The sequence below is a fragment of the Elgaria multicarinata genome, chromosome 19 (assembly GCF_023053635.1).
Source record: "Elgaria multicarinata webbii isolate HBS135686 ecotype San Diego chromosome 19, rElgMul1.1.pri, whole genome shotgun sequence".
Lineage (NCBI taxonomy): Eukaryota > Metazoa > Chordata > Lepidosauria > Squamata > Anguidae > Elgaria > Elgaria multicarinata.
The window spans coordinates 18,031,631-18,056,380 of record NC_086189.1 but is presented as its reverse complement, the minus strand read 5'-3'; the positions used below and the strand labels follow the sequence as shown (position 1 = coordinate 18,056,380).

The 24,750-nt window shown below is 50.4% G+C and overlaps 3 protein-coding genes across 5 annotated transcripts in view; 2 read left to right on the top strand and 1 right to left on the bottom strand.

Moving 5' to 3' along the window:
* The window catches only part of SCAI (suppressor of cancer cell invasion), a 46,291-nt gene extending 38,267 nt beyond the window's left edge, over positions 1-8,024 (bottom strand). For 2 of the 3 annotated variants that reach the window (XM_063144474.1, XM_063144475.1), the window contains exons 1-2: positions 7,932-8,024; positions 5,361-5,405 (exon numbers count right to left, since the gene is read on the bottom strand). In XM_063144474.1, the coding sequence (XP_063000544.1) occupies positions 5,361-5,405; positions 7,932-7,984 (98 nt within the window). In that variant the 5' untranslated portion in view covers positions 7,985-8,024. The remainder of the gene's footprint in view (positions 1-5,360; positions 5,406-7,931) is intronic. The other variant, XM_063144477.1, reaches the window with a different exon arrangement.
* Positions 8,025-9,617: 1,593 nt separating this feature from the next.
* RPL35 (ribosomal protein L35) lies at positions 9,618-15,100 on the top strand. Its single transcript, XM_063144746.1, has 4 exons — positions 9,618-9,720; positions 12,715-12,851; positions 13,534-13,615; positions 14,885-15,100. The coding sequence occupies exons 1-4, from the start codon at positions 9,718-9,720 to the stop codon at positions 15,032-15,034; spliced, it is 372 nt and encodes a 123-aa protein (XP_063000816.1). The 5' UTR covers positions 9,618-9,717; the 3' UTR covers positions 15,035-15,100.
* A 5,052-nt stretch (positions 15,101-20,152) lies between these two features.
* On the top strand, positions 20,153-23,965 carry LOC134411085 (zinc finger and SCAN domain-containing protein 20-like). The gene is made up of 3 exons (XM_063144692.1): positions 20,153-20,922; positions 21,409-21,520; positions 23,224-23,965. Exons 1-3 carry the CDS (start codon positions 20,179-20,181, stop codon positions 23,880-23,882), a joined length of 1,515 nt encoding a protein of 504 aa, XP_063000762.1. The 5' UTR covers positions 20,153-20,178; the 3' UTR covers positions 23,883-23,965.
* The last annotated feature ends 785 nt before the right edge of the window (positions 23,966-24,750 follow it).

Sequence of the window (24,750 nt, the reverse complement as noted above, 5' to 3'; positions counted from 1 at the left end):
CTGGTCTCTCTTACTGAGCATAAATTGTTAGGTAGCATTTTGGGGGGCAGCCAACTCAAATACTTTCAGAGGCACAGGTTTTCTCTTCTTGCACACATGAGCTTGCCTTCAAACCATTCAAATGAACCTGCTAGAGATAAATGGCCAGTGTGGTGTAGTGGTTAGAGCGCTGGACTGGTATTCAGGCAATTTCAGTTCCAGTCCCCACTGGGCCATGAAGCTCAGTGGGTGACTTTGGGCCAATCACTAGCTCAGTTCAGACAACACATTTCTCAACGGTAGTTTTAAAACTCTACAGTGGAGTTGTTATACCACCGTTGAGAAATGTGTTGTCTGGAGGGAAAATTCCACCCCACGGTGGAGTTTTTTTTTTTTTTTAAAAAAAAAACCCACTCCACCCTGAATATCCGCACTGGGCAGAGGAGAGCTCCTGCACAACTGTTGTGTCCTGTATTGTCTGGAGGGCTCCGTGGAGTTTCCACACTGGCTACAGAGTTCCCTGGCTAGAGTGGCCAAAGGAGGAAGTGCCACTCTAGGAGAGCCACCAGGACTGTCTTTTTGCAGCAATGGCTGATGGGATAGCATCAGGATGAGTAGGGGAGGGCGGAGGAACTGTCAATCAAACGTCACGTTGAGTTTTACTGTACTCCACGGTAGCCCACATTCACACAACGGTGGAGTTGGAACATGTTGTGTGGTGAGTACCTCCTAAAAATTCCACCGTTGAGTGGAGTTTTCACACTGCGTAGAGAAAAGCGTTGTATGAACTGAGCCACTGACAGTCAGCCTGGCCTAACTCACAGGGTGGTTGTGACGATAAAATGGAGAGAAGGACTACGTAAACCACCTTGGGTTTCTTGCAAGAGGTGAAAAGGTGAGATACAAAATGTACTAATAAATCAAGATGGGGCAGAAGGTGAGTGCAGGGGGGAAAGGCAAAAGATTCTGTTCATCTTCTGTTTCCCAGGTGAGGACCATCAATGGTATTGAAGTTGTGGGACTTCCTTTTTGTCTACACATGCCCTGCAACCTCAATTGCCCGAGACAAACCTTTCGCTCCTTATCCAATTCTAGTAGCGAGATACCTGTGCGATCCCTTCCAAAGCTGCAGAAACACCACTGAAGGGCTCTACCTGAGCATCCTCCAACCTACAAACCCTTCCCAGACGATAGTATATCAATGGGAAAGTTCAGATGGGGGGGACATAAGAAGAGCTGTGCTGGATCAGGCCAAGGGCCCATCTAAACCAGCACTCTGTTCACACAGTGGCTGTCCAGCTGGGTGTTCTGAGAGATTGGAGGGACCACAAGTTCCTTGTTTTGGATGTTTCCGCTTCTCCTCCTTCCAGATTTTAGTTTATTGCAAGGACACACACACACACACACACGGATGCCTGCATGTTCAGCAATGCTCCTATGCCTTGACTCCTGCCAAGCGTAGACACCATTCCTTGTAGAACTGGCAGAGTGGACAGAAGGAGTGAGAACCAAACACCAGAGTAACTCGATACTTCAGTTCAAAAGCTATTCCCTTTGCAACAACTGACCCAAGGCACTGAGAGAAAGGTAGAGATTGGGGGCTAAAAAGAAGAAGAAAAGAAAGGAGGGACATTAATCTCACTTCAGAACAACCAGCAACAAGCCACTATTCTTGCCCCGCAGGCAGGTACAACATGAAGAACTTTCAGCCCTTCATGCCACGGCTGGAGCTACGAAGAAATTTCCAAGCGTTACACAATCGGGTTCAGCTCAGGTCGCCAAATGCACTCCGGTTCTCCAGCAGCTGTGGCTGCTCTCTGCCTGTGCTATGGCTAAGAGCTCAAAGCAGCTCTACCACGGTTTTCCCAACTGAAGTCAGCGGGAAAGGGAATCTGTGGGCAGAGGTTGGCAACCAGACAGCCCAGAGCCAAATGCAGCCCTTTCGGTATCTTCAGCTGGCCGGATCCCCACACCCCACAGTTGCCAAACTATGGAGCCCATTCCTCTTCAGCTACCAACTGTCACTGCTGAGGACTTCAGAGGAAGCAGCCGCCTTTCAACTATATTTACACTGAACACCATGACGTGCTGAACTTTGCAGCCAAGGGCATGTGTTTTTCCTTCTCCCTCCTAATCCCCTTTCCTTTTATGCCATGCCTTTTAGATTGCAAGCGTGCAGGGCAGGAACTCTCCTATTCCTGATCTTTGTAAGATAGTCTGAGGACCTTCTAGGGTGAAAGGCAGGATGAAAATACTATAATTAAATAAATAAGCAAGCTGTGTGCAGGTTATCTGATGAATCATCTCCCTCTGCTATAAGGAAAGCCACGTGCTTGATGAGACCAAACATCACAGCGGGAAGGCATTAGCCCTCCTTCGTTTTTTGTCCCAGTATTTATTAATCAAAAGTACACTGCCTCTAACCATGGAAGTTCCATTCACCCAATATGGCTCCTCCTCTATGAGTCTGCCTAATCCCCATTTTAAAGGGCCAAACTACATGCAATATTAAATTCGTATTAAGCATTTAACCTGAACATTTATTATTTTTACTGGTCAACGGACCCAGCCTTGAACGGGTTAGGAATTGCCCTTAGTTTGATATAGTGAAGCCTTCAAGCAAATGTTCACAGCTGACAGGGCTAGACACGTTATGCCTGCTGCATCTGAGTGGAGCTCAGCCTGCTGGCACCCCTAGGCACGGCCCCTGCAATGGCTCACACCCATAGCCCCCTGACGGCTGTGCCCACTCCATTCCCCTGAAGAGGGGTCTGTTCCACAGCAGGGGGAGGGGGAAGACATCTAATCCTGCCCCTCGGCCCCCTAATCTATCCTAGGAAGTCTTCCACCTAGTGGTTGAAGATGTTTCTGCAGGCTTCAACGTATTAAAAATAATTAAAATTAATTAATGAGGTTTAAAAACAAAATCACCCTGAGGTGCAGACTCAAGGCTCCCCTTATTTTGCATGCCAAACTTCAGTTGTCTAGGTTTCACAATCCAGGGTATGGGAGAAGGAAGATTGCAGGGTCACTAGGAAATCTGGGTACAGACCTTCCTGTCTTCCCTTGGGAAAAACCCTCCAAAATGCCCTGCAAATTTCAACAGTACTCACAAAATGGAAGTAGTGACCTGGTTTACACATAATGCTAACCCATGGTTAATTTAACCTATGATTTGTTGCCCTACACAGGGTTTGTTTGGAAGATGATCCAACAAACCCTGGTTTTTCTCTACCCTTGGATAGTTTGCGTCCCTACTTCACATGCTCCCTCCCTGTATCCCGACTGGCATGTAAAGTGCCTGGTGGGTTTTTTTTTAATGCTCTTGCCCACCGCCACTGTAGCCTGGCAAAATAACCTGTGGAATCCACAGTTCTGGATTCACACATAACAACATCCCGTGGTTTAAACAACCCAGAGTTTACTACCCAACAACCACCATGGGTGATTCGTGGTCAACAAACCATGCTTTGTTAGCGCATGGTTTATTGACCACCCAGAATTCATGACAATCCAGAATTCTACAACCCAAACCATGTGCGAACGAGGGCAGCTTCTTAGATACATTCCGTACCAAATCCAAATGCATAAATTGCACCTGCAATGCTACGGGAGGATTGTCTCAGCCATATTGGAGGACCAGAGCAACACGCTCCTGGCTGTGCTCTCCAACGGGCAATAATCCCAATCATTTTGCCCCAAAGGGAATTTTCAACCTGACATTCTGACAGCACTGGAAAGATGCCAGCAACGTTACACAGCAAACACTTGAGAGAGAGAGAGAGAGAGAGAGAGAGAGAGAGAGAGAGAGGCAGGCAGAAACCTGAGCCACTTGTAGAATTTACAAAATCCTCGAGCAGAGGTGGGCAAGGAAACAGGGGAGGGAAATCGGCAGCCAGGAATCCGTGCGACGGATTCGCTTAATAATACAACCTTCAGAAGGGACTTTCCTGTCTGCATCTGCTGCATTCATTTTCCATCCCTCCACCTCTTCCTCCCCCTCCACCAGCAGCCTCATTGCGCTCCCTCTCGCACTGACCCCAAACGCAAAACCTTCACAGCCCCTTTCACCTTCTACACTTCTATGGGCACACGGAGCGCATCCTACCCCTCAAACGGCGAGGGGTCGGGGTGGGGTGGGGATGCACACACCACCGAGCTGCTTCCTACAGCTCCTCGGAGACGGCAGAGCACTCCAGGAATGCAAGACAAGGTCTCCTGGTGAGAGGCAGACACGAGAGGAGGGGGGGGAGTGAAACGCCAGCTTCCTCTGTAGCAAAGCTGGGCGACTCACAGGCTTTTTGCAGGCTTGTGCTGCCCAACAGGCCGCTGACCGCTTTCACGACAGCACAAACCGCATCCCACCCACCCCTTCCAAAATGCACCCATCATTCCCCACCGCATGCAATGTTGTCAACCCCTGGCATCTTTTTGCATTTCTCCAGTGCAATCCAGCCACCCACGAAAGGGCAGATCAGACAGTGCAACCGGCGGACCATGTCCGAGAGAAGCTCACGTAAGGAAGGAAGCACCGATGCACACACGGCAAGGAGCTGATGTCATTTCAGCCACCAGGGTGGGAAGCTGGGGAGGGGGGGTTCTCCCCCCCCCAACAGCAGGTAAAAAGAGAGGAGGTAAAAAGAGACTCTCCTACATGCCAGAGGCAGCTTAAATCTGCAAGATTTTGAAGGAGCAAAAGCTGCTCTGAACCCGTTAAACCTGTGGAATGAGCGCATCGCCAGACACAAGGGAGCGATTCTCCCATTCAGACATTAAACCCTGGATTAAGGAATGGGAAGCCAACGCTTAGCGCAGCTGATACAACCGCAGTGTAGCTTTCGACACGGGGGCTCTGATAGCTGAACAGAGGAAGATGCAGAAAGACGCGGACAAAGCACAAAGCAACACACTGCCTTGAGTTCGAGGTGTACTCTTCCCAGTAGGCATTCCTCCTCAAGCATGTATGGGTGGCATAAGTCCAATGAGACTTAGGGGAGAGGAGGAGAATTCACCACCTTCCTGTCACAGGCACTAGGTGAAATCTGTCTCTGCAGATACAACCCCATTTCGAACCAAAGAAATGGGGGGGGGTGCTAGCTCTTCACTTCCATCCTTGCCTTTCCCCCCCAAAAAAGAGCAGGACCTGTTCACCATCAGCTCTGTGTTTCCAAGCCAGGCCTAAGTGTCCTTTCTGCCCACCTACCCCCCAAAAATCTGAGAAAAACCACAACACACACACACACAGCTTCTGCAACAGCAACAGGGAAAGAGAGCAAGATGTGTGAGGTATAAAACACGATTCATGCAGCCTATTGCATTCGTCGCCACTAAACCGGGAAAAGGGGATTCTGGAGAAGAGAGAGATGCAGCCGTGCTCTTACCTGCTTCTCCGTCGGCGCAGGGGCTTCTCCGCCAGGCCTGTGGTTCTGGAGAGGGGGCGGGGAAAGAGAGAAGGCGATGACAGGGGGGACGAGCAAGGATGACAAAAACCCTCCCTCTCCCGAGGTGAGCACATCACCAGGAAACTCCGGCATCACAACCCGGGCAGAATTTTAGACTCAAAAGACATCCCAAGCGTCAGAAAGCAAAGGGGGGCGAAGAGGTGTCGAGAAAAGACCTTCTTGCTTCTTCGGCGATTTTAATGCTCCAATGTGGAACGTTTGGAGTAATCTCACCCACCCCTGCCACTACACACACGCGAAGCAAAGAAAGGGTCACCGACACGCAAGTTGTAACCACCTACCAATCCAGGGGTTCAGTCCCCCTTAGGTCTCTTGCAAGATCTTCCTAAGGTTCAAAGGGGCAGTTGGTCCTCTCCCAGCCCACAATGCAGTGGTCCTACATTAGCTGCATCTGCTGGAACAGGCATGCTCCAAGAAGCACCGTGCCTCTTCGCTCCCCTGAAATCCATCCTCAGAGGATAACTTCACCCCTGAGTGCCCTTCCACACTCAACGCCCAAGACACCTCTGCCCCGGCTTCCATCCAAAACAAGTCACCAGCAATTCACCTCCTGCCAGGACCGTCCCGTCCCATAGCTGATGAGATCCACCCCTCAACACCACATCAGCCACAGTCCAAGCCCATCTCAATGCCAATCATTATTATTATTTAATAGATTTATATTCCGCTTATCGCATTTTAAGAAATCTCTCTCCCTTTCGCCTGAGTCTTTGCCAAGTCCTCTCCAACCTGAAACTACCAATCCCAGCATCCCCCATCCAGCCACATCAAATCCATGCCCTTATCACCAACACCTCATATCCATCCTACATCTTCAGTGGCTGCACCTGGACGCCTCAAATTCCTTCCATAAGAGCTTAAGAACGTAAGAAGAGCCCTGCTGGATCAGACCAAGGGTCCATCTAGTCCAGAACTCTGGTTCACACAGTGGCCGACCAGCTGTCAACCAGGACACAGGTGCAACGGACCCCTCCCACCCATGTTCCCCAGCAACTGCCTCGGATACTGGAGGTAGCACATAGCCATCAGGGCTAGTAGCCATGGAAAGCCTTCTCCTCCAGGAATTTATCCAACCCCCTTTTGAAGCCATACAAATGGGTGTCCATGTATCTTGCGGTAGTGAGTTCCATAGTTTAACTCTGCGCTGTGTGAAGAAGCCCTTCCTTTTTTTCTGTCCTCACACAAACCATATTTATGCCTCATCCTAATTCTCCACCCGCAATTTTGCCACACATCATTGTATAAACTCCATCTGTCCTGGCATATCCATCTCTGACCAGCAATGTTCTAAAGAGTAAACCCTCAGCCCAGCCCCCTCGTGATACAGTTATCCTAACATTTCAGCTATATCCAACTTTCCGAACCCCACGCCCCATATCCCAATTCCCCACAGTCCTTCATACTTCCGCATACAACGCCCCAACGTCATTTCCCCCTTGCTTTGCTCCCCACACGTTTCTACCCCAAGCCTTCACAACGCTTACCACCAACTTCTTTGTACCCCAAACGCTCTAGCCCACAATACTCACATACCCCAAACAAACCCCATTGGGGTCCCCAACTCCTCACATGGTCCTCTGACACCCTCCAATTCCTCCCTACACCAAGACTTCATAGGGGCATTGCCCCAAATTCCTCATGCTCTCCTCCTCCCCATACAATATCCCCAAACCCCTCATGGTACATGCAGTTGCTCCAAATCCTTTGCCCCTGCACCCCCGCACCCTCCTGTGCTTCTGTAAACATCCCCCAGCCTTGCATCTTCCTCTACCCCTAATTCGCACTCGCCTCTCATGCACCCAACCCCTCAACATGGCCTCTCACACGCCTCTACCGCAACGTCTGTAAACACACACCCAAACCTACACCCCAACCAACCCCCCAAACCCCTCATGCTTCCCCAGACACCCCCCAGGCAGCCCTCAACCCGCCACTCCTCGCGCCCCCCAAAACCTCCCCCAAACCCCTCGCGCCCCTCGACCCCCAGTCAACCCCCAAAACCGCCACATGGCTCTTATTTCCTCAAGTCCCCTGACCCAAAGACCCCCCCACTCCCCCCCAACCCCCTCAGGCTCCTCCCCGCCCCCTCAACCTGTCAGAGGACCCTCAAAAACAGGCCCCCCATTCCCCCCCGCAAACCTCTCACAACTCCTCGACCCCCAGCTTCCCCACACCAACACCCCAGACGACCCCCACCCCGTCAGAGGACCCTCAAGCCCCCCCCCGCTCCTCCCCAAACCCCTCGCGCTCCTCGACCCCCAGCTTCCCCACCCCCACCTTCCACCCGCCAGAGGACCCCCCAAACCCCCTCCCCTCATGCCACCCCCCTCAGGCTCCCTCTCCCCCGAGCTTCCCCGCCCCCGCCCCCAGAGGACGCCCAAACGCCTCCGGTCCCTCTACCCCCAGCTGCCCCACAAGCGACCCTCAGCCCTCCCTCGCCCCCCGCCCCTCCCGGCAGCCCCCTCCCCAAATGCGCCCCCTCCCCCTCACCTGGAGACCGGGCCGGTGCGGGGCAGGCGCTGGCGGGCAGCCCCTCTCACCATCCGCGCTACCGAGCGAGGCTGCAGCGGCGGCGGCGGCGGGGGCGGCGGCGGGGAGGGAGGCAGCGCCGCCTCCGCCTAACCTGGGCACGGCCTCCCTAGGCCCGCCCCGCGCGCCGCTCCCGCGCCCTCATTGGCCCCGCGCCTCCCAGCGGCGGCGCCCCATTGGCCGAGCCGCCCGCCCGTCTCGCGCGCTCCTGGGTCTCCTGGCTCTCGCCCCACCCCTGCCGCCGTCGTCGCCTCCGCTGTATCATCGGAAGGCCAGGGGGGGCGAGCGCCACCTTGAGGGCAGAGCGCGGCATGGCACGGGACGGATGGCCAGCCGGGCCTGCATTAATCAGGGGGCTCGCGCTTGCAACAGGGGGCTCTTTCCTGGAAGTCGCCGGAGGTGGGGGTGGGGGTGGGGGGCGGGGGATTTGATTTATGTATTCTCTAAAACGTTGCCTTCCGCATATATGTTTAAAATATATAATATGAAATATGTGTGTGTGTGTGTGTGTATGTGTATATATGTATATGTATATATGCTCAAGTGTGTGTGTGTGTGTGTGTGTGTGTGTATTATTTATATATATATATATACATACATATATATATATATATATATATATATAATCTCCTTGTGATATAGGGTGGGATATAAATGTCTTAATAAATTAATAAATAAATATGGGGATCAAGAGGTTTGTAGAAGAGCAAAGAAAAAAAATCTTTCTAAAACAAATAAAAGAAGGAGAATCCTCCCCCAAAACAGTGCAATGACGACTGAGCATCCTCAGAGAGCGCAGTGCACTGGCTGGCTGTGGGGTGGAGATGGGAATGGAATGGAACCATGCATCAGTGGCAGGCTGGCATGTTGAACACACACACACACACACACACACACACACACACACACACACACACACACATATAAATATACTATTACCAATGAGACATGTTCAGCTAATCAGTGTGGTGTAGTGGCCAGAGTGTCCCCACTCAGCCATGGAAACACACAGACTCTCAGCCCAACCCACCTCGCAGGGTTGTTGTTGTGAGGGTAAAGTGGAGAGGAGGAGGAGGAGGGTTATGTACCCGCCTTGGGTTCCTTGCAGGAAAAAAGACGGGATATAAATGCTGCTATTATTATTATTATTATTATTATTATTATTATTATTATTATTATTATTATTATTATTATTGTGGATTATTTTAGTATTTATTACATTTGCATATAGGCACATCCATTAATGTACTCGGCCAATACTGATTATTCTTGCAAAAAGTAACAATGTGCGTTATTATTATTATTATTATTATTATTATTATTATTATTATTATTATTATTATTATTATTATAGTATTTATTTTTATTTATTAATTACAATACTATTCCGCCTTTTTATCTCCAAGGAACCTGCGAATCCGCTCTGGGTTTCAGTCAGAACCAGCCAGAACTCCAAAGGAGATATCCAAGGTGCTGAACCCAGTTTGGAGAGACTGGAACCCAGAGTGGATCCACAGCCCCACTGAAATAGGAGCCACCAGCCTCCACTGCGACTGCGCGCCTCTCATCTGGGAATATGGACTAAACCATTACGAGAAGGAGGAGAGAAAAGAGTAAAGCGTCCGCTTTCGGTCCTTCCCCCCCTCCTCTATGCTCTCATTGGTCGCTCCGGCGCTCTGGTTTCCTGTTCCTTCCCGGCTTCCGTCCTTTCCTTTCGCGTCGGCGGCTCGAGTCCTTCGTCGCTACTATGGTGAGAGCGAGGTCGGGGGGACCAGGTTGAATCCGGTTCCATCGGCTCCAGGAAGCGGGTTTCGGGCCGTGGGTGTCGGCGGGATGGGTCGGGAGAAGGCCGGAGGCGTCAGGCCGCCCGAAATGGCGGGGCGATGGAGGGTCTTCGTGAGCTGGAGCGATGGATTGGGGTAGGCCGCGCCGGGGCCCTGGGAGGAAGCGGCGCTTGAGGATTAAAAGCGGGCTTCTTTGTAGCCCCTTACGTGAGTGAGACTTCAAAGTTGGAAGGGATGCGTGGAAGGCCTCTTCACACGTTACGCTACGGCAGACCCGGGTTTGCCACTGGCAGCACGTTTCAGAGCGAGCTGTGGTTTCCTAACCAGTGTGGACAGGTTCACACGAGTGCATGGATGCCTCTCGATGGTACCAGTATCAGTTCGGGCACAATCCTATGTATGTTTAGTGGGGGGGGGGGAGAAGGCCTACAACTCCCAGCATGCCCCAGCCAACAGTTCTGGCTGGGGTATGCTGGGAGTTGTAGGACTCTTACCTATCTGAATATGGCCACCAATTTCAAATTTCAGTGGCTTTAAAAGGGGCTTGGATAAATTCCTGGCTACTAACCTTGATGAGTATGTGCTATTTCCAATATCCGAGGCAGTAAACCTGTGCGCACCAGTTGCTGGGGAACATGGGTGGGAGGGTGCTGCTGCACCATGTCCTGCTTTGTTGGTCCCTGGCTGACCACTGTGTGAACAGAGTGCTGGACTAGATGGACCCTCGGTCTGATCCAGCATCAGGACACTTATGTTCTTGGGTGTTTTTAACCACTAAAACTACCTCTCGATGTTTCAAAGCTAGTCAAAATTGCCTGTAGCACCGTCGTATTCTTTACCCCTCTGAAGGTTCTTAGGGGACAGATACCAGGAAAACTGAAATGTCTACAGCAATAAAAGCAAGGAATATATTCGTAAATTTGACTTTCCCAAGCTGGTGGGAACCTCGCCAGGCAGTCTGTAGCCAGGTGAGGTGTCGGCGGCAGCTAGGGCCAAATCAGTTACTTTAGGGCATAATCTGACACATGTTTAGCCAGAGCAAAAGTCCTGTAATTCCCAGCATCCTTCCAGGCAGCCAGAGATGGTCTCTGCCTGCTGTGTGAATCAGCCTGTGATGAAAGCCTGTTTTGGGATTGAGCTGTGTTTCTGCGGGGAGCCGCAAACATGCTGTAATAGTCCCAGGTATCTTTTATTTACTTACCCTATTTCTTCGAATCCAAGACACACTTTTTTCCCCCGTGTAAACATCTCTAAAAATGGGGTGCGTCTTAGAATCGCGGGTGTGTCTTAGATTTTTTTTTCTGTCGGTGGTACTGAAATTAGTGTGCGTCTTACAATCGAAGAAATATAGTATTTATTTCATTTTTATACCGCCCAATAGCCGAAGCTCTCTGGGCGGAATTATCTAAGGGGAATTAGACAGCTGCATGGCGGATTGGGCTGCCAACATTAATTTGCCATTCTAGCTAAATGGGGCTTCTGTGTATCAAGGCAGTATACCTGTGAGTACCAGATGCTGGAGGGGGTATTTCCCGTTTCGCTCTGCTGGTTTGCTTTTCAGGGCCATTTGATTGGCCATTGCTGGTGCAAGAGTTCTGGATTTAAGACCATGAGAAGAACCCAAAGGTCCATCTCAACTAACATCCTGTTCACAGTGGCCGACCGGCCGACTGTCGGAAACCCATAAGTAATACATGAGTGAGCACCCTCCCACCCATGTTCCCCAACTACTCCTGCACCTGGGCCTCTAATACCGGAGGTAGCAGCCAGGACTAGCAGCCATTAATAGGCTTGAGAAGATGGATCCTTGGCTTCATTTGGCACAGGGAATTCTTAGGTTCAGTGTTGGCTTTTGCAAGGGTGTTTCCCATGGGAATTATTTGGTGGCTGTGTTGCTAGGTAGGCATGTACCTGAGGCCCAGTGCGAGGTCTCTGGAAACATCGAGTGGTAAACTAAGCAGGTGTTGAATTATGATTTCCCTAGAAGAGCAGAAGACGTTGCACCAACAAGTATTCTAAAAATACATGCATGCACCCATTTTCTGTCATGGCTTTTAGTTTGTAACCCTTGAGGGTGGGGACCGACATATTTTTGCATTGATCTGGAAAGGCATTGGAAGCATTTTGCCCTGACGGGTAAAAATGCTTAAGATAAATAAGATCCCATCTTGTGCAATTCAGGGGCTGCAAATGTGAGACTATAGAGATAACGAACTGGGATTCTAGTCCAAGAATGTAGTGCAGCTGACTTCGCCACCATTCTGCCAGAAGTGCTTTTCTGAAACCCGTGTTCAGGTTTGCACTCTGTATGTACATTATGCAAGCTGAATAAAACTTCCATGCCTCTTTGTAGCAGAACGGAGGCTCCTGAGATTTTAGCCAAGATTGCCCAATGGGCAAACTTTTCTTTTTTTAAAAAAAGAGAGAGAGCTGAGATTTCCAGAACCAGAATTCTATGTCAGAAGTGAGCAACCAGTGGCCTTCTGGGTGTTTTGGACTACAACTGCCATTACCTCTAGGCAGCTTAGCCAATGGTGTGGTATGATTGGCGCTGCAGATCAAAATATCTGGAGTGCCACACGTTTCCCCTTCCCTGTTGTGTTGTAAGCAATGCCACGTCTTGGGCATTTTTCTGTGCTGCCGCTGATTCACGATGTATACACAATGCTGCCTTGTCTGCAAAGCGGACCAACTGGTATGCTGACGTCCCATCCCATTTCTTGCCTGTGTAGTGCATCAGCACAGCGTGGGTCATGTCTGTCTAGGCTTCCACTAGCAAAAAATTGAGAAAGAGAGGAGCTTTTAAAAACATCTGTGCTATACCGTTCATCGTTTGGTCTTCCATATTGCCCCGATAGCAAGGACAGGTGCTACATAGCTACACATCAACAGCAGAAAAGCGGGGAGGCCAAACTGGCAGCCACCTTGCACTCGCATGACCTCTTTACTCTTCTCCTTAGGCCAAGATCAAAGCCCGTGACTTACGAGGGAAGAAGAAGGAGGAGCTGCTGAAACAGCTGGACGACCTCAAGGTGGAGCTGTCTCAGCTGCGTGTCGCCAAAGTGACTGGTGGAGCAGCCTCCAAACTCTCCAAAATGTGAGTCTTCTGCCGTAGCAGCGCCTTTGTCAGGGACCTGGGTCACTGAATCACAGAATAGAAGAGTTGGAAGGGGCCTATGAGGCCATCGAGTCCAGCCCCCTGCTCAATGCAGGAATCCACCTTCAAGCATCCCTGGCAGATGGCTGTCCAGCTGCCTCTGGAAGGCCTCCAGTGTGGGAGGCATTGGTTCTATCGTCGTACTGCTCTAACAGTCAGGACGTTTTTCCTGATGTCCAGCCAGAATCTGGCTTCCTGTAACTTGAGCCCATTATTCCATGTCCTGCACTCTGGGAGGATCGAGAAGAGATCCCCTGGCCCTCCTCTGTGTGACAACCAGTATTTGAAGAGTGCGATCATGTCTCCCCTCAGTCTTCTCCAAGCTAAACATGCCCAGTTCTTTCCGTCTGTCCTCATAGGGCTTTGTTTCCAGACCCCTGACCATCCTCATTGCCCTCCTCTGAATCCCGTCCAGCTTGTCTGCGTCCTTCTTGAAGTGTGGCGCCCAGAACCGGACGCAGTACTCAAGATGAGACCTAACCAGTGCCGAATAGAGGGGAACCAGTACCTCGCACGATTTGGAAGCTATACTTCTATTGTCGCTTCTAATAGAAGTGGCGGCTGTTAGCGCCAACTGCCGCTCTCCTGTGCTAACCCTTGTCTCCCTTTTGCCCCCTTGCAGCCGGGTGGTTCGCAAATCCATCGCCAGAGTGCTGACTGTCATTAACCAGACCCAGAAGGAAAACCTCCGGAAGTTCTACAAAGTGAGTCTGAAGCTGCGTGCCGACCGCTTTCCCTGCATCCCGCCTCTTCCGTTGGGATGGCTTTTGGTGGAACAGGAGGGCAAAGCCAGGAGAATTCTCCCAGTGAACGTGGAGGAACATCCAGTGCAGCTTAACCCATCCTGGTGCCCTCCGGATGGACAACAACTCCCAGAATGCCCCAGCCACGAGGGTTCTGGGAGTTGGTAGAGGTGTACAGAATGATGCATAGCATGGAAAATGTGGAGGGAGACATTTTTCTCCCTCTCCCATAATATTAGAACCCACTGGGGTCATTTCCCATGAAGCTGATTGGTGGGAGATTCAGGGCAAATAAAAAGGAAGGACTTCTTCACACAGCACAGAGTTAAAACTACAGAATTCAGTTCCACAAGATGTGGTGACGGCCACCAATTTGGATGGCTTTCAGAGGGGGTTGGATAAATTCCGGGAGGCGAAGGCTATCAATGGCTACCAGCCCTGATGGGTGCTACCTCCAGTATCCGAGGCAGTAAGGCTGTGTGCACCAGATGCTGGGGAACATGGGTGGAGTTGTTCGTTGTCTGAACCCAGGCCAGTTTCCACAGGCTGGCTTGTTAACCACCTTGAACAACAAACCATGGGTTCTCGAGGTGGCTTGTTCGAGAATAAGCCCCACTGCATGGTTAACAAGCCACCCAGCGGAAAATGTCCTGCGCCCAGACAGCACGCTAACCCGCAGTTCAACGAACAACCCAGGTTCAGCAACAACCTAAACTCGACTGCTGAGTGCGCATCAGCGTCTTGTGTGAACCCAGTCTTTTGAGGTCCCCCGTCTGGAATCTTCCCATACTGATAATGTCAGTCTGAGGGTGGAGGGATGGTTTTCCAAAGCGCTACGGTTTGCAAGGCTAACACCCAGCACTGCTTGGCACCTTGTGGATGCAGTGTGAATCTGCTCTTGCTACAGCAATCTCCTGCTCGGATAGCTTGTGCTGGGGCCGTCTGGTCCAGGCCGCTGTCCGGTAGGTACACAGAGCTCCGACTGCAGTGTAGACCTCCATAACACTCTGGGGCACAACACTGAGGTAGCATACAGCCATTAAGACTAGTTGCCTTCGATGGCCTTTGTATTCGCCCCAGGCGAGCGGCGTTTTCCAAGCCTGGCTTAAGCCAAAAGCCTCACAGAAGTGGCGGTGTTCTTGAAGTCCAGACTGCAGGCTGCTGTTGTCCGTATTCTGTATCTCAGTGTCCTTCCTGAGCCTGGCTTCTCTCTCTCTCTCCCATAAACAGGGCAAGAAATACAAGCCCCTGGACCTGCGGCCCAAGAAGACGCGAGCCATGAGGCGACGGCTCAACAAGCACGAGGAGGGGCTGAAGACCAAGAAACAGCAGCGGAAAGAGCGCCTCTACCCGCCTCGGAAGTATGCCGTGAAGGCATGAGCCTCAGGCGTGCCCCTGACCCACTGGCTAGCATTTTCCCATTAAAGGTGTCTTTTTCCTTTGGAAGCTGTGTTTGGCTGTGTCCGCTCCTTTGGGCCTGCACTCTCTCGCCGCTCTGGGGGGCACTCACTTTGGCGGGGTTATCGTGACAGAGGCGGAGACTTTGAGGCAGGGGCGTGGAGTCGGCGGGTCTTGTTTTGAGAGACGACATTTATCTCAGCCTCCTAGTTCGCGAGAGATATTGCACCAGGAAACCAGGGCAAGATCACGGTGCTGTTTACTTCCTTTCTCACAAGCACCACGGAAGATCAAGATGGAAGGCGGGGCTCAAAGGGTGATGTGGGTTTTCTCAGAAAATTCAAATTGGAAAAAGCCCACCCCCACCCCCCAAAAAATCTGGGGGGGCGGTGAAATTCCACTGCAATCTAGGGTGATTTGTATTGGAAAACTTTCAGTTCTCATCATAACACGAATAGAGAGTGATCTAATTTAGCATGCTTACTAAATACAAGCAAAATGAAGAATTAACACTTCAAAAAGTAGCCCGTGTTAATTTTTGCCTCGGTATACCACCAGCATGGGATCTGAAATACTTGGGGGGAAATGAAAGCATATTTAATGCGATTTAAATGGTCCATTGGGTGGGTATTTTTACAATCGCATATACTTCCCTTATTTAAATGTTAGAAAAGAAACAAAGGTACTGAAAAGGTGACGCACATTTTTCTCCCTCAACTGTAACACTAGAACCCTTGAAGCTGACTGGTGGGAGATTCGGGACAGTTCAGAGGAAGGGCTTCTTCACACGGCGCACGGTTAAATATGGAATTCCTGTCCACAAGTTGTGATGGCCACCGATTTGGATGGCTTTAAAAGGGATTGGGACAGATTCCTGGAGGAGGAGGCTACCCATGGTTACTAGACCAGCTACATCCAGTACCAGAGGCAGTAAACTGATTACACCAGTTGCTGGGGAGCATGGGTAGGAGGGTGCTGTGACACCTGCATCCTGATTGTGGGTTCCTGGTCAACAGTTAGTTGGCCACTGTGAACAGAGCACGGGACTAGATGGACCCTCGGTCTGATCCAGTGGGGCTTTTTCGTTACCGATTCAGCCTTTTCCCAACCTGGTGCCCTCTAGATAATTGGACTACAACCCCCAGCATTCTTCAGTCAAAATGGAGGCCTGGTTGCGGAAGGCAGCACTAACTAATTTTAGCAAAGAATTGTGCATGATATGCTGACAACCACTTAACCAATTTCAACAGAGCAACTGTCTGCCTCTGAGGTGGCTGGGGCACCTTCAGTTTTGCTGTCACTATTTCTTGATTCCCTTTCATTCTGAGACATATACACGTATTTCATTGGCATGTATGTATTCTCACATACGTGTGAGCAGTAATCATCTGAAAACATTAATTACAACTTTGAAATTACAATTTTCAAAATTTTGAGAAAATTCTGCGGAAAACAATGTGCTGGAAAAATTTCCCTTTTCGAAAATGTTCTGCCCTGTGGACACTTCAGCTTGCTGCCTGTCTGTGCTGGTCACCAAGGAAGGCATTTTCCCTCTTCTGCAGCTAGCAAGCGGGGTGATCCATCCCTTCTAGGCCAGCTTGCACGCTTACCTGGATGGAATTCCATGTGCCTGCTGCTCTGGAATTTCAAATACAAGCCTGGTTTTAACACGAGCGCAATCAGTGGCCTGCCTCCATCCTGATGTGTAGGTTAAGGGACTTAACAGCCCCAAAGAGGCTGAGTATTTGGGAGCAAAGAGCCCAGGACTTCAGCCCCTGGGCGTGAAGTTCTGCACCCACCCACCCCCGTGTTAATCCACCACGCCATTCTATCACCCTGGCTCGGTTTACAAAAATCCCAAGGACTCAAGAGCTCTCCACAGCATTTTAGATCCAATACTGTTGATTCCCAAACCTCTTTTGTTGTTGGATATAGTCTGAGCTACAAAAATAAAGATTACAATTCTGCCCCCAAACCGGCAGAATGCTGCAACCCGTGCAAATGTGTGGTTTTAATCGCGTAATTCATTTGCAGCTTCTTGCAGAATTTTCCGTAATCCGTTCCCTCTTCAGGGGCTGGGCGTGTTATTCTGAGATTTCACTAGGTGCCACTTGCTTCCAAGAATGCCTGTTCAGCCATGAGATCTAGAAACATGCTTTATCATTTTAATGAAAGCGTAGCCTCAGCAACCTAGGTGTTCTACCCAGCAGAAGTGGAGAACGTTGTTAACTCCCCATAAGGAAGTATTACCGTTGTTTTTGAGTTGGATGAAGAGTTAATACCAAAGACAGCTGCGTCCTAGAGAAGAATGCACAAGGGTAAGCATGAGTGGGTGCAGGCACATGTGTGAATGTACACACCCCTCAGTTCATTGCTGCAGTCACCACAGCTGCTTCCTGCTCTGCCCTGAACAAACTTTGGTAGTGGATCACTCTCTGCACGGTAGCTGGTGACTAGGTAAGTTGCTGAGGGTGTTGGGTCATCAAGGAAGAAGGGTCTGGGATTGGGGTTCAGGCAAGCGCAAGGGCAGCACATGTATGAGGCGCATTGAAACAGAACCTGCTAGCGCTACACGGCTGGGGCAGGATTTTCCCCAGGAGCTGAGTGCAGGACAAGGCTGCAATGTCCCTCCTTCCAGTTATGGGCATGCAGAGATGGAGATGGGGGGAAATCATCCCTCCTCTAGAAGCGCATAAGGTGTTGGGATTTGTAGGGAGCATCCTTTGCCTTTTTAATACTTGCAAAGAAGAGGGAATTTGCATGCCTACAACTTTTCTCTGCTGTCGAATGGCATTTATGCCGCCGGGAGACACAGAAGGGCTCCCTACCCAGGGCTGCTTGCATTTCCCTCAGTGGCGAGGGAAAGGTGCTCTGTGCATGCTCAGAGACCGTGAGCTCTGGTGTTCGATAAACATTCTGGGGCAAAGAAATGAGTTGGCTGAAAGTCTGCCACCCGCACCCCCCAAATGAACCAGGGGGAGGGGTTATCTCCTGGCTGCCAATTTTCTCCCGCACGCCACCTGTGTACAAAACACTCAACAACCCATCCTCCGCGCCTCAGGAGGAACCTTCCCCAACCTGGTTTTGGACTACAACTCCCATGTTGGCTGGCTGTGGGTACTGGGGCTTGTAGTCCAACATATTTGCAGGGCGCCAAGTCAGGAAGGCTATTTTGGGGGATACCCTTTCCGCATCTTTGCGTTTTAACGGCAGCCTCACACCCACCCACACTGCAGGTGAAATTTTTCCTGCGGCAAAGATAAAAGCCTCAGCCACAGCCAAACCTGTCCCAGTGCTGGATGCTGTCTGGCTGCTAAAAGGCGCAAGAGCACGAACGGCTGAGGGCAGAGGGGAAGTTGGCCACTGCCATTCCACAGCCGCCATTTCTGCCCGGCCCGTTGCTGCCGGTAAAAAAGGTTTCTTTTCTCTCTCTCTCTCTCTCGCTTCTTCTTTTCTCTCATTGATGTTCCTGTTGTTCCTGCAGCCCACGAGGAACTTGGGCTGCCTTTCCCAGCTGAAGTGGTTCTCTAGTTCTCTTTCCTGGTTCCTCCTGGGGACGGTGCCCTGAAACCGCAACTCAAAAAAAAGTTTCTCGTCCCTCCGTTGCTTCCCTCAACTGGAGAGCTGCTCAGGACGGGATGAGCTGGGGGTGGGGTCATTCACTTAGGAAATTGCACATAAGATGGACTTTGCATCGCTATTTCCACCTTTCTAATTGCTGTGGCGCATTCCCCACGCCCCAGCCCTGTTCCAAAACATCCAAAGAGCTGTGCTGCATCAGACCAAAGGTCCACTTCGTCTGGCTTTCTCTTCCCAACCGTCTGCCCGTGGAAAACCCACAGAAAGGTCGTGAGTGCAATAGCACCGTCCCGCCCATGTTCCCCAGCAACTGATGTACATCTGCACACGGCCTTTGACCCTGGAGGTAGCATATAGCCATGAGGACTAGCGGCCCTTGATAGCCTTCTGCTCCAGGAATTGGTCTGATCTTCTTTTAAACCCATCCAAACTGGTGTCATCCAACATTCTGCGCTGTTCAGGGCCGGCACCCCCCCCCCCCCAGCAGCACCCCTCTGCCCCAAATCCCCTGGATTTTTCCTCCCTCTTCACCAGCGTGGCCTACTGGGCTTTGGCAGTAGGTGCCACAGCCTGCTTGCAGCCATCGCTCAGTGGTGGAGCACATGCATTGCATGCGGAAACTGCCAGCTCCGTGAAAATGCCGACCCAGTACGCAGCTTCCGTGAAAAAGGCAAGTTCCACATTAGACATAATTAGGAAGGGAAGTGAGAATAAAACTGCCAAGATCATCCTGCCGTTATACAAGTCTATGGTGCGGCCACACTCGGAATACGGTGTGCGGTTCTGGTCACTGCACCTAAAAAAAAGGACATTGTAGAGCTGGAAAAAGTGCAGAAAAGGGCAACTGAATTGATCCAGGGGCTGGAGCATCTCCCCTAAGAGGTAAGATTACAACAGCTGGCATTGTTTAGCTTGGGGGGGAAAAGGTGAGTTAGGGTGGAGCGAAGGCTCCCAATTTAGATGGCTCTGAAAGGGGGTTGGCTAAATTCCTGGAGAAGAAGGCTTTCAATGGCTACTAGCCCTGATGGCTATGTGCTACCTCCAGTATCCAAGGCAGTAAGCCTGTGTGCACCAGTTGCTGGGGAGCATGGGTGGGAGGGTGCTGCTGCACTCATGTCCTGCTTGTGGGTTCCTGGTCAACAGCTGGTGGGCCACTGTGTGAACAGAGTGCTGGACTAGATGGACCTTCGGTCTGATCCAGCCGGGCACTTTTGATGTTCTTACGCGTTGCATGCAGAAGCTTCCAATTTCCATCCTTGTCATCTCGAGCCAAAACGGTCGGGTAGCAGTGATGAGAACAAATCTTCCCCATGTGAGACTGCCGACAGAGTTGACAATTCTGGGTTAGATGGGCTGACCATAAGATACCTATGAGGTACCTTTGTGTCCTTTCCAGGTCCTGGAGTTACCGCCTTCCCCATGTATCGTGAAGAGAAGAACAAGAAACGGGAGAAATTACCTCAGGAAGCGAAGTTCTGAAACAGCTCTTGCTCGGATAAGGCCTCCCCATCCGCCATCTTGTGGAGAACAAAACGGCCGCCACCGTCATGGCCCAGGATTTCTCGTTCCAAACTCAGCTGGAGCCGAATGCTGAAAGGGATGGACACGCCCGGACAGGTCTCGGCTACAGAAATGGAACCGTGACAGTCCTGTTAAAAGAGCTTTTAGGTCTGCCATTATTGCCTGCAGAGAAGCAGGAACGTGGAGTCTTTCGGAGCAGGGAAGCCCGACTGAAGAGCCGTCCAGAGGCGCCGGCCACCCCGGCGTGGGACAACTTGCATCCTCCACCGTTGACGCAGAGTGACGATATCGAGGCCTACTTGGCCACCTTCGAGCGCGTGGCCGAGGCCTGTTCGTGGCCGAGGGAAGAGTGGACGGCACGGCTCGCGCCATCCCTGCGTGACACGGCCCACTTGGCCTATCGCGCCCTCGGTGCCTGCAACCGAAAGGACTACGAGAAGCTGAAGGAGGCCGTTTTGAAAGCCTACAACGTCACCGCAGAGACACGGCGCCGACGCTTCCGGCAGTTCCGTTACCCGGAGGCCGGATGTCCTCTGGAGGTCTGCGGACAGCTCCAGGATCTTTGCTATCGGTGGCTGAAACCGGAGAGACACACGAAGGAGCATATCTTGGAGTTGCTGGTTCTGGAGCAGTTCCTGTCTATCCTGCCCGGCGAAACCCAGAACTGGGTCACAGAACGAAACCCCGAGACGTGTCAACAAGCAGTGGCCTTGGTGGACGGTTTCCTGCAGAAGCGCCGAGAGGCCAAGCTCTGGGAGGAACAGCGGCAGGTGAGAGCGTGGAGCAAAGGTGCACCGGGCATCTGTTGCGCAAACGAACGGGCGGCACATGACCCTTATCCCAAACGCCGCGATCCTTGTTTACGCTGTGAGGGAGGCCCCGCCCCCTTTTGCTTTCAGCCCCGCCCACCACCACAACGCGGCCCCCGAGAACTTTTCCCAAATGGGATCTGGACTGAAAGCAGTTGAACGCCCCTGGCTTAATGCAACGCCAGGCGTGTGGCATCCCACGTCTGTATCTGTCGGGAGTGGCCGCTGCTGCTCCATTCGCCGAAGTATTCCGGGCAGGGAGACTAAAACGGCACCTTTTTGAGGACAGGATCCCAAATTGTAAAGAAGGGTCAACAGCTTTGGAGCCCAACAGAACGCCCGAGAGGATGAGGCAGGGGGGAATTTCGGTGGTGCATGGTAGAAACCACAGCCTGCAGCCTCAGGAAGAGTTTTTATTCGCTTTCATTCATGTTCTGTTTGTTCTAGGAACTGAGCGCAGATTTGCAGGAGAAAGAACCAGCGACATCAGGACCCAGGCAGGATTTGGCCTCCCAGGAGACAGGAGGGCGAGAGATGGTTACGAACCAAAACTTGCCAGGTAAGGAGAATGGGGCAGCAGCTAAATTATTGTAGACCCATGACTTAATCAACTTAGGGTGGAATCCTATGCTGGCTGGGGAGTTGTAGGACTTTTTTCTGTCTAAACAAGCATAGGGTTGCGCCCTTATATTCCTCCTCTTTAGACAGTCAGGCGCACTACTTCCGTTGCAAAGCACGCAACTCGGATTTCTCTCCGCCCCAACCACCGTTCCATTGTTCTCCAATTGCTTCGACATCCCTGATAGGTTGGAAGCCTGATAAAGAAGTATTTTGAGCATGTGCAAAGTGTTTGTGTGTGTTTGCTTGTGTTTTTATAAACTCAGAGTTCACTTGGGTTCCCCTGGTGCCAATTATTAGCTGTGGGATTTGGGGGGGGGGGGGGATTGTCTGGGCTGCAGGGAAAGCTGCCAAGTCCAGCGTATGAAGCCTTGCAGTCCCTGAAGCAAGTATAACTTTTTTTGGTCTTGCTGCAACTTGGAATTCCTAGACTCTGAAAAACACTAGGAATGCAGTGCTCAGATAAACCTTTGCATCCGGTGCGAAGGAGGCACCGATTTCCAGCTTCCCTCAAGATAAACTATCTGCAGGAACGCCCAGAAATGCCCTTAAAAATCTTCCTTTGCCATTCTTGCAAAGGAAACCCACGTAGGTTTAATAGGAGATAAAGCCCTTCTGTGTTCAATGGCGTTTCCACCCTAGGAATAGACAAACATTTGAGATTTGTTTGAGTTCAAGAGTGGATACTTTGCTTTGTTTCCAATGATTATATTGGACTGTTGACCTTTGATATGGCTCAGTGGCCGAAAATCAGTGACATTTAATATGTGATACATTTTTGTGAAGCGTCGAAACAGCTTCAGCTACAGGACAGAAATGAAACGAATGAATAATATATGGTAGTTAATGTGTTAACATTTAATATTTAACTGTTTAGTTAATATTTAGTATTTGGCAATATTAATATTTGCAGTGGTTTATAATATTTCACAATAATTTTTAAATGATATACAATGGTATTTGCATTTGACATGCAACAGCTTATAGTTTTTGACTATATTAGAAGGGTTGCAGTAGTGTTTAATAATTGATAGATGGGATATTTTTTTAGATAAGTGTGTGTGTGTATTCTCTGTTTATATGTTCATAGCAAAACAGTTTTTATATTATGCATAACGCTGTATTTTTAAGGTTTGGCTATTGGCGGTATAGAAATGTAGTAATTGAAATGAAATGACATACAATGATATTTAGTATTCCATAATATAGGTAACATGCATGTAGTAGTTGATATTTGATATGTAAGGGTATTTAGTTTTTGACTGTCTATGAAAGATGACATGCAATGGTATTAGTATTTGACAGTATGTGACAGGTGATAGCAATGGCTATTTAGTAGTTGATACTTGATATCTAAAGGTATTTAGTTTTTGACAGTCTATGATAGTTGACATGCAATGGTATTAGTATTTGACATGCAATAGTATTTGACATTTTATGATGGCTGATAGCTTACAGCATTTTGGCTGATACCTGTCAAAAACAAAACAATTAAGAGATGCCGATACGTCGAAAGCACACCGATTTTGAATTTTACCCACCACCCGTATTTATGCTCTGCCTTCCCACCCCTGTCCTCGCACAATGCTCCTTTTTTTTCAGGGCAGTGGAACGACTGATCCATGCCTTGTTTTCTTCTTGCAGGTAGTACAACGACCCCAAAAGAGGAAGAGACTCCGTCGCAAGAGAACAAGGAGACAGAGGAGCCCACCAAGAGCTCCCCAGGAAGACGCGTAGGAGACGTTTCCCTGGATCGTGACGAGGAGTGGGCAAGCGTTCTCCAAGTGAGATTGCCAAAAGATTTGGCCAGAATGCTACAAAAGCAGGACCGTCAGGGCGCAGGACACGCTCAAGTTCAGGATACTGATGCCGGACGAGGAGGGAAACCGTCCGTCAGTCAAGAGCAAGGGAGGATCTTTTGCAGCCAAACAGGGCTTCTTGGGGACACGACAGCGCTTCCCGAAGAGCGTCCGAACCAGTGCCCCACCTGCAGGAGGAGATTCAGCGATGCCTCGGTCCTTCGCGAGCACCTCAAGAGCCATCTGGCCGAGAAGCGGTACCAGTGCACCGAGTGCGAGATGCGTTTCCGACAGAGCTCGGATCTCATCAAGCACCAGAGAATCCACACAGGGGAGAAGCCATACCAGTGCCGGGAGTGCGGGAAGACTTTCAGCCTATGCTCAGCTCTGTACCGGCATCACCGGGGACACTCCGGGGAGAAGCCCTTCAAGTGCAAGATCTGTGGGAAAGGCTTCACGCGGAACTCCAGCCTGGCGCAGCACCACCGACTCCACAAACAATAGGGACCGAATCGAAACAATGGGGGGACACCATTTGGGGTCTGAGGGTCCCATGGGGCTGTACAAAGATTACACTGTGTACAACGATTGCACTGTGCAAAGCACAGCGCCCTGAAGTTCTACGTTTGAAGGTTCGCTTTTAAAAAAGGCTCTGCAGGTTTCTAGCCCTGAAGACTACCAAAAAAGTGGGGGAAAGTGAAGTATTTTGGTCCAAAGCCTGACGAAATTTGGGACTTTAGCAGCCTGCGTGGCTCGTTTTGAGGCTCGTTTTTATAGCTCAGTGCCGGAGCGCACACTTTGCTTGTATAAAGTCCAAGATTCAATCCCTGAGGTTTCTGGTTAAAAGGATTAGACTGCAGGTGATGAGAACAACTTCTCTCTGCTTGAAATGGTGGAAAGCTGTCAGTGATCTGAGCAGACAGTTCTGGGCTTGGTGGAGAAATCGCCCAACCTGAAACGAGACAGCGTCTTCAGTTTGTACGACCAGCAGCAACAGAAATGAGGCAAATAAATACATTTTATTTTTGTTTACCAATAAGTCCCCTGTTTGTTTGTTTGTTTCATTTGTTGTTGAGATGAATATATATATTGCCTTTCCCCTATACCTGGATCCGAAGGCAGTTCACACAGACGCAAGGGTAGAAACAATATATTTATTATAAAATAATTAAAAACAACCCGTCATCAAAAACAGCAGCAGATCAAAACAGTATCACAGAAGAAGAACCCTCCACCATGGAAGATGTCACGTATAGCCCCACTGCTCCTGTTTTGGGAGTAGGTGAGGCAGGTAATCAATCAGAAACAGATTCAGACTCAGAAGACGCTGAGCCAGACACCAGGCAGTTAGAGCCAGTGAGGGAGGAGGTTC

Bases quoted from the DNA above. Each gene is read 5' to 3' on its own strand.
- LOC134411085 (XM_063144692.1), top strand. From the start codon at position 20,179: ATGGCCCAGGATTTCTCGTTCCAAACTCAGCTGGAGCCGAATGCTGAA. The intron at 20,923-21,408 runs GTGAGAGCGTGG...TGTTTGTTCTAG, and splicing joins TCTGGGAGGAACAGCGGCAG to GAACTGAGCGCAGATTTGCA. The intron at 21,521-23,223 runs GTAAGGAGAATG...TTCTTCTTGCAG, and splicing joins TACGAACCAAAACTTGCCAG to GTAGTACAACGACCCCAAAA.
- RPL35 (XM_063144746.1), top strand. The intron at 12,852-13,533 runs GTGAGTCTTCTG...GCCCCCTTGCAG, and splicing joins GCCTCCAAACTCTCCAAAAT to CCGGGTGGTTCGCAAATCCA. The intron at 13,616-14,884 runs GTGAGTCTGAAG...TCCCATAAACAG, and splicing joins ACCTCCGGAAGTTCTACAAA to GGCAAGAAATACAAGCCCCT.